Source organism: Sinocyclocheilus anshuiensis, unplaced genomic scaffold (genome assembly GCF_001515605.1).
Source record: "Sinocyclocheilus anshuiensis isolate Anshui unplaced genomic scaffold, SAMN03320099.WGS_v1.1 scaffold207, whole genome shotgun sequence".
Lineage (NCBI taxonomy): Eukaryota > Metazoa > Chordata > Actinopteri > Cypriniformes > Cyprinidae > Sinocyclocheilus > Sinocyclocheilus anshuiensis.
This window is the reverse complement of record NW_015551045.1, coordinates 3,116,699-3,132,804: the sequence shown is the minus strand read 5'-3', so window position 1 is coordinate 3,132,804 and position 16,106 is coordinate 3,116,699. Positions and strand designations below refer to the sequence as shown.

At 37.2% G+C, this 16,106-nt stretch overlaps 1 protein-coding gene across 1 annotated transcript in view; it reads right to left on the bottom strand.

Moving 5' to 3' along the window:
- Positions 1 to 16,106, bottom strand: part of LOC107661774 (AMME syndrome candidate gene 1 protein-like) — a 38,949-nt gene that overhangs the window by 8,360 nt on the left and 14,483 nt on the right. The window contains exons 3-6 of the mRNA XM_016451542.1: positions 14,565 to 14,675; positions 9,614 to 9,728; positions 1,222 to 1,312; positions 994 to 1,090 (exon numbers count right to left, since the gene is read on the bottom strand). Of these exons, the coding sequence (XP_016307028.1) occupies positions 994 to 1,090; positions 1,222 to 1,312; positions 9,614 to 9,728; positions 14,565 to 14,675 (414 nt within the window). The remainder of the gene's footprint in view (positions 1 to 993; positions 1,091 to 1,221; positions 1,313 to 9,613; positions 9,729 to 14,564; positions 14,676 to 16,106) is intronic.

Sequence of the window (16,106 nt, the reverse complement as noted above, 5' to 3'; positions counted from 1 at the left end):
AGGTGCCATGTTGAACTTCCAGTGACCAGTATGAGAGAGTGAGAGCGATAACACCAAATTTAACACACCTGCTCCCCATTCACACCTGAGACCTTGTAACACTAATGAGTCACATGACATCGGGGAGAGAAAATGGCTAGTTGGGTCCAATTTGGCCATTTTCACTTAGGGGTGTACTCACTTTTGTGGCCAGCAGTTTAGACATTAATGGCTGTGTGTTGAGTTATTTTGAGGGGACAGCAAATTTACACTGTTATACAAGCTATACACTCACTACTTTACATTATAGCAAAGTGTCATTTCTTCAGTGTTGTCACATGAAAAGATATAATAAAATATTTACAAACATGTGAGGGGTGTACTCACTTCTGTGAGATACTGTATACATACATAAATATACACAGAACACACATATTATGCAAACAAAATTTTTTATTTTGGATGCGATTAATCGTTTGACAGCACTAACTGAAATGCAAACTCAGAATATGACACAAACCTGCAATAATTAAGTTAAATAGCACAAATATCCTTCCTGTATTTAAGCACATTTTATTAACCATTGTCTCTGCTTCTGACCTTCGATGATCCAATTCAACCACACTAAAAAGCAAAAATGACTTTAGATAAAAACAGAAGACATATGCGTTTAATATTTTTATTGCTGAAGAGTGTTGAATTTTTACATTTTCTTCAGCCTGACTTTTTCCAAAAATAGATTTTTTTTTATATTAAAAACAAGCAAGCACAGACCAGATGAGAAAAAGCAATGCAAAAGTAACATAGTGCATTACTTTCCATAAGAAGTAACTAAGTAACGCAATTAGTTATTTTCTTAGGAAGTAACACAATATTGTAATGCATTACTTTTAAAAAATAACTTTCCCCAACACTGTCTTGTGGCACTGGACACAAGTACTAAAATATTTATCTACTTATAAATAGCCTGTGATTTAAAAAAAAAAAACAGTTTAGAAAAGGCAATTCTCTCACCTGGTCAATTTAATAGTCTTCCTGAAGTCATTTGTAATGGGAGCTTTGTAACCTCCCTTTCGAAGTAAGGAATCTATGGTCTGAATGTGGTCCCATCCTATAGAGACAGAAATTCAATTATGTTCTTTCATACCGATTGTTACTTTTTGGTCTGCATCTTATTTCTGCTGTTACAGTGTAACTGAAGACATCACGGACAGAAATTAGGCAAGTGTATTTTATTCTCACCTTGCTCCTTCGCAACCTCTGGCAGGTAGGTGGCGGTGCGCTTTGATCCTTTTTCATTAAAAAATTCTATCCTAATGCCGTGAACACCCACCTAGAAAACAAAGACATTTTGAATAATCATATTTATTCCTTTCCATATCTGACCTACATGTAATTGACAAACTGTTACTTTGGTGCTAATAATGACATTAAAATTGTGAGAATAGCTTGTTGAGAGAGAAAAAATTTCATGTTTACTGCAATCAGTTCCGCTCCCGCTCTCTTTCAGAGGCACAGGGAAGAGACAGACATTGAAAAATGAAATATGAAACCAAATAAACAATTATTATAATCTATAATTCGTCTTCAAGCAAGCTTAGGTATTTTTATAGTGATGTGCATTTACTGTATTATGTAGAGATGCACCGATCGACCGGCCAGGGACCGGAATTAGCAGATTTTCCGCATGATCGGCCCGGACCGGTGACCGGCCGGTCAGTCTGCCGATTCCGAGCCGGTCTGTTTTGACATCACACCTATGCTCACATCTGCATGTAAACACGTCATCGGGATGGAAGTTCTTCACTGTGAGTGAAGAAGAAACAAAGTTCGCAATTTGTAATACGTGTAGGGCCAAAGTATACCATGGGGGAACCAAAGGGCTCGATTAACGCCAAGTAGATTTTTTAAAGGGGCAAGTGAGAGAGTATTTTACTTGCCCGACTGGACAAGAAACCTGATGAAAATGTCAATAACAAAAATAACTAGGGAAGCACTGAAACGTGACCACCAAAAATTTTCGCGCAAGAATGATTCTGATTCTATTGCATTCAGTGTAAACAGAGACTGATAATGTATTTATGTTGTGCCATGAGGCTCGCGCAGCCTGAGTGAATGTGTGAGAGAGAGATTTGTGCAGAAATCAAAACAAATGAGTGCAAATGTACACACAAAGTTCTAGATGCATACTGCGGTAGAAAAAATATATATTTATAATATTTGATTTACACAACCAAGATGTTTCCCCAAATATTAAAATGATTGCAATGTGACACTGATTTTATACAATCTTAATTCAATAAAAAAGAAGTTAAAATTAAGTGACTTAATTTGTGACCAGTGACCAATATTGACGGTTTTTGCTCAATTTCGCTGACGAAAATAGTTCCAATCAAAGCCACAGCAGAACTGTTGTGTCTCCAAGCAACACACACACAGCAGTGTTTTGTTACTGAATGAATCCACGTTTTTGAACGAATCGAGTGAGTCATTGATTTATAAAGACAGTCACATGCCTCGATTCTGAATGAATCAGCCGTTTAAATGAATAGGTTGAATGAATGACTAAATGACTGACTCATTAAAACAGTCATTTGCCGCCACTTACTGGTGGTTTGATTTCATATACAGTGGTGGCCAAAATGATTAGAACACTAGTACTTTCACCAGCTAAAAAATGGTTTTAAGTCAGTTATTTCTATCTTTTGCTGTAGTGTGTCAGTAGGAAATATCAGTTTACATTTCCAAACATTCATTTTGCCATTAATTGTAATAATCCAGTGAGATTTTTATCTGACAGCAGCCGGTGCTGCACACAGAGATCTGATCTGATCATCATCAGTCTGTCTGGAATGACATGAAGAAACAGAACAAACTGAGACAGACTGAATCCAGAAGAACTGTGGCAACGTCTCCAAGACGCCTCAGAAACCTACCTGCAAAGCTCCAGTACTGTTAAAAGTTTTAGGCCCTTTTGTAAAAATGCTGTAAAATGAGGATGCTGTCAAAAATAATGTCATAAATAGATTTTCTTTATCAATTAACTTCTATTAACTAAATGAAATCAACATTTGGTGTGAGCATCCTTTGTGTTTAAAGCAGCTTTTGCCCTTGGTGCACTTGCACATAGTTTCTCAGGGAGCTTTGCAGGAAGGTTTCTTGAAGCATCTTGGAGACGTTGCCACAGTTCTTCCGAATTTAGTCTGTCTCAGTTTGTTCTGTTTCTTCATGTCATTCCAGACAGACTGATGATGATCAGATCAGGTCTCTGTGTGGAGCACTGGCTGTTGTCAGACTCCTTGTGCGAACAAAAAACTAAAACGGCAAAATTAATATTTGGAAATGTAAATTGATATTTTCTACTCACACACTACAGCAAAAGATAGAAATAACTGACTTGAAACCATTTTTTAGCTGGTGGAAATACTAATGCTCTAATCATTTTGGCCACCACTGTATAAAAGCATTGTTGTATTTTTCCAACCTTTCTTATTCGTATTTTCAAAAAATATTTAAAACATTGATCTTGTAAAATTATTTATGCATTTGCAATTTTGCGGTATATATGCATTTATGGCACCTCAGCTTATTCAAACAGTCTGTGTAAATGCACAGATGCAGCTTCTGTGTTTCCTGCAGTGGAAAGATGGGAAGTTTTTTTTATGCTGATTTCATCTGAATGGTAAAAACTCTACAGTTTCTTATTATTCTAACTGAATTAATTGAAACAATGTAACAATTTGATGTGAAAGATGACATTTGATAAGGTTGGGGGGGGAAATTATCATTTATAAACAAAGTGGGAAATGACACCCGTTTAGTTATATACAGCAGTTGTTCAAGTGTGAGATCATTTGTAACTTTGTCCAAATTGGGGGAATTGTAATGTTTAATAATTACTTTTATTACGTAAATAAATATTTGTTTGCATTGAAAAAAAGCAGATTTTTGTTTGCATATGCTGTCAATTATAATTGGCAAAAATCGGTATCGGCAGGTCACACTTACAAAAAAATACATTTAAAAAATCGGAATCGGCCAAGAAAATTGCAATCGGTGCATCTCTAGTATTATGGCAATGGTTAGCATACATAACATTTAGCATTGCATAAAAATCTCACAAGCTGATCAGAAAGCAATTCATTTCAAACACTCATGGTCTGTTTTTAGCTGAAAATGGTTTTAAATATATTAAGTGTTGATATTAGCTGGTAATTGTATATGAAAAAATGAAAAATGAGCAGCAGCACTAACCCTCTCCTTCATAATCTTTGCCTCGAGCCATGATCACACCTTAAGCACTACTCTGGACAGACTTTGAAAGCCCAGAGGAGGCACAATCAAGCCCCAGAAATGAAAGCAGAAATGATCCATTTACATATAGCTTGTGTAAAAAAATAAAATGTTTAGAAAAGGCAGCTCTCACCTGGTCAATTTATTAGTCTTTAATAGTTATTTGTGATGGAAGCTTTGTACCCTTACTTTCGAGGTAAGGAATCTATGGCAGGAGTATTTAATTAAAGTTCCAAGAGGTACGATCTCTATATTTCCTTCCCAGCAGAGGATGGGACAATACTTCTTGGGGCTCCTTTTTCCAGTTTCTGTTTTCAAATCTGTAACTGTCAAAGCCACCATTATTGATTTTGTCATGTCCTTCAAGTGGGTTTTTGCTAACCCCATTAAAAGGGAAAAAAAAAGCTGCTGAAATGAGCATGATGCTCAAGATCTAATGAGGTCTGTTCTTGCGCGGTTACAATATTTAATACACTCTTTTGAAACTAATCACTTGAAAGTCATTTATTAACTGTTTATTTTTATTTGGCATCAGACTATAGGAGATATCATTGCCATAACATGTTACTATGGGCTATGTCCTGCTTCAGGCTTCAGACTGGCATTCTGAAACCGCAAGCTTCATGCTTTCTAACCTTATCTCCACCTTTTTTTCCTTTTTCTTGCAATTATTCTGCCTATTGTACATACAAAACACAAGTAGTTTACATCAATAGTCCCATATTCATAGATGTGACAACACAGTCTGTTTACAGTGTCTACCATTGTAACAGATGTTTACATCTACCAGAGTCTTCATTCAGTATATACGTCCAAATTATTATACATGCATACAGACAGTAGTACTGACCACGATACCATTCGGTACTGAAATTTTAAAAACGCCCATTTCCCACTAGGATTTGAGCGCTGTTGAGCAGATTCTTAAACAGAGCTGATTGGTCATTGTGTTCACGTGCTCAACAGAAACGACTGTGATTGGCTTTAATGATCATTGCTTCAGAATCTGCTCAACAGCGCTCAAATCTTAGCGGGAAATGGACATTTTTAAAATTTCAGTACCGAATGGTATCGTGGTCGGTACTTTTGACAACACTAACAGACACACACGTGTGTGTATGTATATATAAAATGGTCCTATAAATATAAACCTGTTGTCTTATTCAGATAGAAATTGGAATATTGGATTAATCTAGTTATTGCTTTTACATGATGTTTACATAATCAGAACAATGAAAAGTTCAGAATAATTCCAGGGTGTTATTGTGCAAGAATGTGCAGCCAGTGTATTTCTACTGGATTTTTCGTCTGTTTCATCACTTAAAGAAATCAGACTGTTTAAATCCCTAACCATAGGTAGAAGCAATAGTGATGCTTGCACTGACAAACCACTAGTGAAGGATTCCTAAAGCAGACATACACTTCCGGTTCACTACTTTGCCTCTGGGCTTGTGTAAACACAGTCTAGCTCCGAACTGGGTAACTGCTGACAAAAGGGATGAATACACATAGAATGGCAGCAGAATTACATAATGTGAAGACCTGCTATCTGATCTCCAGGATCTGAACATGATGGTTGTGTGAACAGACAGGAAAAGAATGCAGAATAGATGTGGCAAGAGGATTAGTGACTTCTATCTGAATGACACACATCCTATCAAACTATTTTAAGAGGAAGACGCAGCGTAAGCCAGATTAGTTTTTCTAAACAACTAAAGTGTGACCCTAAGGTGGGACTGTCTATTATCTGGATGTAGCTGTTAAATGCCTGCAGGCCAAGTACAGCACAGCACTCTGCATAAGAGTCTCAGTCAGCTAACAGTAAGGAAAAACACTGCTAACACTACAAAAAACACACACACACATACACAAGACATCATCGTCACTCCTCACCCAGGGCGCATTTCTGTCTGCACTGTTGTAGGTCACCAAGGACAGTATGTGCCTATGTGTATGTTTGCACGGCCTGAATCATCAAGCTTTCACAGTATAAAGCCAGGCTAAATCTGTGAGCTTGTGCTTCATTTGAAAGCGAGTATGCGGTGAGTAGCTAATTCTGCACATCCCAGATTTGCTCTCTGATCACGCAATTTGCAAGCTATCCTGCAGTGGCCAGACCATTTGTCGACATTGTAGGCTGAGGGCTGCGCTTGTGTGCATGTGGGCAGACCTTGAGAGGGTCAGAATAAACTAAAACTATCACTTCAGAGGGTCTCACCTCTGAAGTTGTTTCGAGCTCCAGACTGAGCTGCGGTGCACTCTGTGGTGAGCACTTGCTTTCCTGATTTGTTTGTGTGTTTAAACATATGTTTATTCATTTCCTTTCATTTCCTACTGGGGTTATGCTAGACCAATGAGAATACAGGTATGGCTACTTTTTAAGACCAATTAGCCTTTTCCCAAGTGTGACTAAAATCATGAAGTATCATACCATTCTGATTATTAGAAAAATGTAAACAAAATACACTGCTCAAAAAAATTAAAGGAACACTTTGAAAACACATCAGATCTCAATGGGGAAAAATATCATGCTGGATATCTATACTGATATGGACTGAGTAATGTGTTAGGAACAAAAGGATGCCACATTGTTTGATGGAAATGAAAATCATCAACCTACAGAGGGGCTGAATTCAAAGACACCCTGAAAATCAAAGTGAAAAAATGATGCAGCAGACTAGTCCATTTTGTTTAAATTTCATTGCAGCAACTCAAAATGGTACTCAGTAGTTTGTATGGCCCCCACGTACTTGTATGCATGCCTGACAACGTCTGTAATGAGATGACGGATGGTGTCCTGGGTTATTTCCTTCGAGATCTGGACCAGGGCATCACTGAGCTCCTGGATAGTCTGAGGTGCAACCTGGCGGCGTCAGATGGACCGAAACATAATGTCCCAGAGGTGTTCTATTGGATGTAGGTCAGGCGAGGGTGGGGGCCATTCAATGGTATCAATTCCTTCATCCTCCAGGAACTGCCTGCATACTCTTGCCACATGAGGCCGGGCATTGTCGTGCACCAGGAGGAACCCAGCACCCACTGCACCAGCGAAGGGTCTGACAATGGGTCCAAGGATTTCATCCCGATACCTAATGGCAGTCAGGGTGCCATTGTCCAGCCTGTAGAGGTCTGTGCGTCCCTCCATGGATATGCCTCCCCAGACCATCACTGACCCACCACCAAACCAGTCATGCTGAACGATGTTACAGGCAGCATAATGTTCTCCATGGCTTCTCCAGACCCTTTCACGTCTGTCACATGTGCTCAGGGTGAACCTGCTCTCATCTGTGAAAAGCACAGGGTGCCAGTAGCGGACTGGCCAATTCTGGTGTTCAATGGCAAATGCCAGTCAATCTCCACGGTGCCAGGCAGTGAGCACAGGACCCACTAGAGGACGTCGGGCCCTCAGGCCACCCTCATGAAGTCTGTTTCTGATTGTTTGGTCAGAGACATTCACACCAGTGGCCTGCTGGAGGTCATTTTGTAGGGCTCTGGCAGTGCTCATCCTGATCCTCCTTGCACAAAGGAGCAGATACCAGTCCTGCTGATGGGTTAAGGACCTTCTATGGCCTTGCCCAGCTCTCCTAGAGTAACTGCCTGTCTCCTGGAATCTCCTCCATGCTCTTGAGACTGTGCTGGGAGACACAGCAAACCTTCTGGCAATGGCACGTATTGATGTGTCATCCTGGAGAAGTTGGGCTGCCTGTGCAACCTCTGTAGGCTCCAGGTATCGCCTCATGCTACCAGTAGTGACACTGATGCTATCCAAATGCAAAACTAGTGAAAAACAGTCAGAAAAGATGAGTAGGGGAAAATGTCAGTGGCCTCCACCTGTAAAACCATTCCTGTTTTGGGGGTCGTCTCATTGTTGCCCATCTAGTGCACCTGTTGTTAATTTCAAAGCAGCTGAAACTGATTAACAACCCCCTCTGCTACTTAACTGTCCAGATCAATATCCCAGGAGTTTAATTGACTTGATGCTATACTCTGATTAAAAAGTGTTCCTTTAATTTTTTTGAGCATTGTAGGTTTTTTCATCACTAACAACCAAAGACTACCAGAGGGTTAAATGCATGTGCTCACTGTGCATTGTTTTCCTAAATCCATGCCTGGCACAGCATCATTGCTGCTTGCAGCTATATTTTCATTTATGACTCTTTAAATCAGCATAACATGTGTAAGTGTCACACTTGTTAAACTAAGCAGCTTATATTTAATCAAATAGTACTTTTTATTTAATTAAAAAATAAATTAAAAATATCAGTTATTGGTATAAGGCATGAAATTCTAGGGCTGGGCGATATGGCAAAAAACGAAATCTCAATTTTTTTAATTTTTTTTCCCCCGAACATTTGACAGATTCTCGATTTCAATTTGCTTTTTTTTTTTTACATTTATCTAGTCAACTTAAAAATGCAATTACAACATTATTCAATTAACACTTTCTTTATTAACCATCTAGTTGAAGAAAGTTCTATTCCAAGTGCAGCACACATGAAGTGCTCAACATGGTGCAAATGTAACTTGACTCACTTGTTATATTTAGCAGAAAAGATGCATGCAATATGAAGGCACATATTGTTCAAACTTGTCAAACATATGTTCAGAAATAGTATCAAAGAATGTTAAAAAAAGCCTCAAAAGTCAATAAAATTCCATTTCAAAATGACTAAAAGTAAAACACCAGTAGACTATTATTAAATGTTTTGTATAAACAAACTAACAGCAGTTTCAGCCTAGTAGTAGTTATTTACAGTTTTCTTTATTATTATTACTCCACTGTGCTGCTTTTCATTGTTTTTCTTCTATTTAAAAATGTGCCTGATGGAAGCGTTTGACCGTTGCACTCGCATCTCGTGCACCATCATGAGGTTGGATCATTCTTTTCTCTTAACTGTTATCATTAACATTATCAACGCGTCTAATTCTACTGTTTGGTAATAGTTCTATTCAAAATCACGATTCCTTGTTTTATGAAAAATAAAATCATGGCAAAACATTAAATTCAAATGTATCGATAATATCGGAAAAATCACCCAGCCCTGTGAAATTCCATGTTAGGGTTAACGCTAAATATTTTTTCTAGTGGCCTGGTCAGGTTAGCGGTTCAGACTTCCCATTTCAAATGGTGGTCTCTGTTGGACCACATAAGACTGACCCTAAATAAAACTCGTGCAAATAATTCAGTGAACAGACACCTATTTACCTCTTCAGGGAACAGTGATTTAGTGGCAAGTGGCATTTATAACTAAAACGTGTGCAGCAAAAAAAAAACCTTAAGTGTACAGAGAGTTTGTTTAATCTTGTGAATAACAGATGGTAATAGCTTCTGCGCTCTTACCTCCCAGTCTAGGTAATCACCAACATCCTCAAAGTTGGTGAGCAGAGACACTGAGCAGAAGAGGCGCGGCAGCTCGTCCCTCGTCATGGGGGGAAAGCGACTGTCTTTAAGGGCACTGTGAAGACGACATGAAGGCACAAGATTTAGGACAAAGCCATACCATGGGTACAATGTGAAACCATGATTAACATTCAATTAAAAAAACTGAGGTATAAATCTAGCAGCCTGACACAATTAAAAAAAAATTGCGATGAACAAGTATTTACGAGTATGAATAGGTATTGGTCAGAATGACTAGTTGTGTAACAACCTAGTGAGTTGATCTAGATTCATAGACACAAAAACTGGCAGACACAAAAGACGAGGTCATAATGTCTCAGAAAGAGAAGACTCCATAAGGAAAACCCATCACCAAAGAAAGATCAACAGTGAGAGAAGAAATAAGGAAGCAGGGTTCCTTTGGCAAACTTTGTAAGTCAGGTAGCCTGCATGGAGTCTCTGAGTCGGCCGCCAAGCACGTTCTATAAATAGCCTGAATTAGCGCTGGGCGATAAACAATGTCATATCAAGATCACGATAAAAATGTATGTGGATAACGATAATAAGCTCTGGATATTTTTACTCCATAACTGTATGGATTAATCTAACATTCTATCACACAGCAGAAACAAACACGACAGCAGCCAGTCTGTGCTTGCCATTAAAAAGTCTGCATGTGAATGAATGGTGCGGTTTCGACTGATACACAAACTCAAACACACGTGACACTCGCAGTGATTTCAGTGTCTTAATATATGAGGATATGAACACATGAACTTCATCTCCAGAGCTGCTCAGAGTCATTTTACCAGCTTTACACCAATTCATTTTAGAAACACTTCCTTCAAACTAGAGGTCTGTATAGAGGTCAGGAACCGCGGGACCCGACCGGATTTTTTTGCGCCGCAGGATTAAATTCCCAAATAAAACGCGGTAGCAGTCGGTAACTCTGGTGTAATTTGAACGCGAGCGGGTGGTCTAACAATATCCCGTTCCCAACGTCCATTTAGAACAGCATATCTGCGCTTTATTCTTATTGACCACCGGTACAGCTTGCGCTCAGGACTGTTATGCACGCGCTGCACGCATGCTTTAAACGTCACGCGTTTTATTTGCATGGTCTGTGCGCAGCATGTTCATATGCTCAGAGCAGGCTGTACCGGTGGTAAATATACGGCCCTCAGACAGAACAGGCAGGTTGTCGATGAGTGACAGAGCAGAATAAGGATGGAGCAAAGTGTGGATGCGCTTTCATTGAAGGACGTTCAACTCGGTTTTGTTTATATTTTGCTTAGCCTATAATTTTAAATGAAAGATGTCATATTTATTTATTTTTCTCTGCGACACTTTTCCTACTGTGTTAACAGAAAAATGTCAAACGAATTTAGTATTTTGACAAGACGAATAAAAATAGCTAATAGGCTATTTTTGTACAACCTACATTTTTTTTTTGTCTCTCTGTGACACTTTTTCCCTATTGTGTTGTCAATGTTAAACAAATAGTATCCTGACAAGACGAATAAAATAAGAAATACAATTTTTGTACAACATTTTTATTTTCTCTGACACGTTTTTCCTACTGTGTTGCATAAAATATTAAACGAATTTTGTGTCTTATGATAATTCATATAAATTCAAGTCAAAGCCAATAAATTCAAGACTCTTGACAAGACGAATAAAATAACATACAATTTTGTGCAGACTACACTTTTATTTGTCAGCCTATCTCTCTCCCTTTCAGTAGCGGAAATTTAAATGTGAGATTCTGGAAACGAGATCTAAATTTTGCGGGAACAGTCGGGTCGGGAAGAAAATTATTCTAAGCGGACAGCGGGTGAACAAAGAGTGAATATATAGCGGGAGGGTTAGACACACAGCAGAGCAATAGAATCTTGCGGGAGCGGGACTAAAAAAACAGTCCCGCGCAGACCTCTACTTCAAACACACACTAAAACTTAAAGTAAAACTGAAAGGCCATCACGACAATCAAGTTATTTTTTTTTTATGAATTTATACAGTTCTGTTGTGCAGCATCTTATCTGAAAAAAAAATAAAATGCAATGTTTTGTTGTAAACTGATTTTCATTTAAATGATTGATTAAATTGTTAATGTGTTATTAATTCATTTCATTAGACACCATTAGTTATGTTTACAGTCATTCTCAAGTTCAAACCAACATGTGGAAAGCATTTCTTGCCCATTAATGATAAATTAATATCATGATGAATATCAATATTGTACGATACGGGAAAAAAATATTGTGACAGCATATTTTATACATTTTTCTGGAATATATTCCAGGATTGACTGTTGAAAAAACTAAAATTAAAATTAAAAAATGAAATACTTGAGAAATCATTATTACTTTATTACTACTACTACTACTACTATTATACACATATAATACATTTATTATGATTATTATTATTATTACTACATATATATTATTTATTTATTAACATTTACATTTTCAACAAAATAACTATTGCAATATAAACTATTATCATAAATTATTCATATCATGATACAAGATTACATTTTTGGTTGCCAGATGTCACACATTTGATGTACTCTATCATGTCTGTGGGTTGATCATCAATCTTGGAATGGCCCTCCATAAATGACTGAAGATTAATATCATTAATAATGACAAGTCTGATTCAATGCTTGCATTTTTCAAGATTAGTGACTGATTTTGGGAACAGAACGAACTTAACTAGTCACTCTAAAAAAAAAATGCATTTGTGTGTATAACCACCCGTAGGGACCTGATGTGAGATTTTTTTTTTCGTGGGTGCTCTGCCATTCTTCAAGCAACCATGGGATCAGTACCTATGGTATGACAATGAGTAAATGAATGCAGATTTTCATTTTTAATTTTAAGTTTCTCAAATACACAGTGAAGAGCTGTGCCAAAACACACCTACTTTCAAATCAAATGCTCTGTACTCCATGTAGCTTTCCTAATGCTGACAGATCCCATGAGAACATTTCCCAGATGTCAACTGTTGCTTGTGTTTTTCACCACTACTTCATTACCCACGAGAAGCAATTAAGCTGATTAAAGCTTCACTATTTCTCCATCAGTGTGTGCACAGAACATGACATAAAGCACTAAATGTAAAACGATCCACAGCACAGTTTTTCAGTTTTTGTAGACTGTTTGGTAAGCTCTTGGCACATTTTGGCATATGCAGGAAATATGCATGCAGGATATAAAAACAAAACATCCCTCATGAATGACTGACCAAAAATATCCAACAGGGCTTGGAAAAATATGGGGGAAAAAAAACTCTAAGAATTTGAAAATTGAATTGAACATGGAATTGCACTTATTGGCCTCATTTGCAACTGTAATTATCATGCATTTTTGCGATCGGATCAAATAAGACCACATTAAAGTCATCCTAAATAAAAATATCTAAATACTATCCGGATATGAAATGGATGTTAATGCTAGGTGACGAAAACATGCATGAACTTGTGCAGGACTTGTTACAATACTTATGGAGTTTATTCTGTAAATTATTATTATTATACATAGAGAATTTCAACATTTTATTTGCATGCACCAAAGTGACTTTTATTGTATAGATTAAAAAGTTTATGGCAGCAGCACTCGTGATGCTTAATTCTAGCCACAACAACGCATTACTATACTCATTACTTTACTCATTGCCACCTCTGACACCAGACTGATTCACAAACCGAATGTGGAAGCCTGGAGGTTAACAACATTGTTATTGGTTATATAAGCTGCTTCAAAGTTAACGAGAGGATGGAGAAGTGGGAATTTGGCAGCGAATGCTGGGCTGAGCCGAGCCAAGACCCAAGCATCTGTTCTGGTGTCTCCGTTCCTGCTGAGGGAAGAATGTGGCTGTAGTTCTAGAGATGGATGACTAGCTTGGAAGCAAGGTCAAGCAGCTGCTTGAGAAAGAGACGTCTAAGATGTTCTTTACAGGCAATGCATGTACAAGTGTTAAAGTGCATAGGCAACTTCAAGTAGGGCTGACTTCTTCCTGAAAAGTGAAAACTGGTGGCAGTCCAGTACAGACTGCAATTTTGCTGAAATTACAAAAAAGCAAAAAACAACCAAATGGCATTCTGGATGCGAGACTCACAATTGTTTAAAATGGAGTTTACCGTCAAAACGTTGTCAAGATTAATGCCTTGACTTTAAAACTTTAAAGTAGACTCAAACCTCTTTTTAGTTGTGAAAGTGGCTCAGTCCACATCACATTCACATTGATATTTTCAAGAAACCAAACAAATGTATTGTTGTTATTATTATTATTATTACTCCTGTCAGTAGAGAGGGAGTGCAATTAATGTTGAGCACAAAAAAAATCATTTGTTGCATGTTAAATTTAGGATCAAAATTCTAACTAATCAAAAGAAAAGAAAATGTCAGATTTCATGTGGTTTGTGCTATTCACACTTATTCAAGTCACATTTGTGACTCACAAAATTCAGATTAGGGCCACCTTTGCCTGCAGTCTGAACATAGCCTTTAACAGCCATGGTATAGACACTGCAGTGCTTTCAAAACATATTTTAAAAATAACATTTCAGTGGTGTGCGCTTGGGGTAGGACAATGTGTTAACTTAATAATAGAAAAGGGGGATGGTGGAAAAAGTGTAGGAAACCTGTTTAGAGACACTAATTATTATGTATTATTATTATTTTTTAATGTATTTATTTATTTTGCAATTCCATTTGGCGCCACTAGAGGTGCAATAAAAAAAACACTATTAAAAATATTTTTTTCAAGAAAAGCTAAATCAAGATGTAGTAACGTGTTAAAACAGGAAATCCTCATATTTTGGTAATAAATATTATCATAAATAATATCACATTAGAAGACACATTAGAAAGAGAAAAGCAGAATTTCAAAGAGGGATGTGGCATACCTGGTAAGGGTGTACTCCCTGAGTCCTGAGTGCAGGTTCATGGCAGAAAATGTACCTATACAACCCCTTAACCGCTTGTCCCGGCCGATTTTCCAAGTAACAAACAGTGGGCTGTTGGAAAAGAAAAGAACATCTATTAGAAAGCAGTTAGAATGCGCATATAATTCAAGTTATGAAGGCAAAAATATCCCTGTATAGGTTTTTGCAGGGCTCCAGACTAACTATTTTTACTAGGAGCACTGTAGTGCGCGATAAGTCGATATATTGATTATTGCGACAGGCCTACTGATGGTACAGTATTGTCATTTTATTCCCAAGACCCAAAATTGTATTTTTTCCCCCAAAGGGTATTACTGTAAACAGTAAAGTCATCATATAAACAGGGCTCCAGATTAACTATTATTACTAGGAGCACTGTAGTCCCTGACTGAAAATTTTTAGGAGCACAAGCAGAAAATGTAGGGGCACACCTTAAATCATCCTGCAATGCAATCGTTCACATATTTTCCCCATTTTAACTGTATTACTGACCAATGCTTTGATAATAAATAGACTTAACTCATAGAGATTACAATGTGCAGTATTCTTTTAATTTTAGAGAGATATGACAAATATATATATATGATATGATAAAATTACTATTGTTTTGCATTAATAAGTGCAGTTACTAATAATATTACATGTTCATTTCTTGTTTATTTCATGTTTAAACACATTTGACAGTAAAGCACTAAGATTGAGTTGGGAAGCTTACAAAATGTATTTTATTAACAACAGTAACGTGCAAAATCTAATTTATGTAGAAAAGATATATATATATATATATATATATATTGTACTCTTATTAAACCATTATTCTTCTACTGTCTTATATGAAACTGACCAACAACTTCAGTGATTATGTGTGATTTAGTCGCAAATTGTTTTTTGTTTTTTAAAATTTGTTTTTTAAAGCACTCTGATGTTTTTTACTTCATAAACAAAAAAACAAAAAAAATGATTTCTTGATGATTTGATATTTTATAATAGTGATTTTATAATTGTTATTTTATAATTTCAAAATATAAAGGAAAAAGTATAAATGAATGATTAATAAGCCAATTAAGTGCTCTTCTGCTGCCAAACGAGTAGCGGGATTTTTTTACGCTTTTGTTTCGTTTGCTGTTTCTCATATGCGACAGAAACGGCTGTGCGAGTTGAACAACGCGGTGGTTGCGCCAGTGCGACCGCGCACAAAATTTACTCGCACTGGCAGAAAAAATGGTCACATGCAGTCTGGAGCCCTGTTTTTGTATTTTATATTTATTAGATATGATATAATTAAGTAATCACACAAGCAAGAGTGCAGTTTTCCTAAGCATAGGCATGTGAGTGCACTTGCAAATGTGACGTTGATTTTATAAACCAAATAAGCCACCCTGTGGCTCACCAGTTTCCATCTTTCACTATCTGTCCTCTACTTTCTGACTTCAACTATCTCTCTACTGTTATCTGTTGAACTCAACCAGGCGGTAAAGACGGCGGTAATGTGGCAAACAAAAG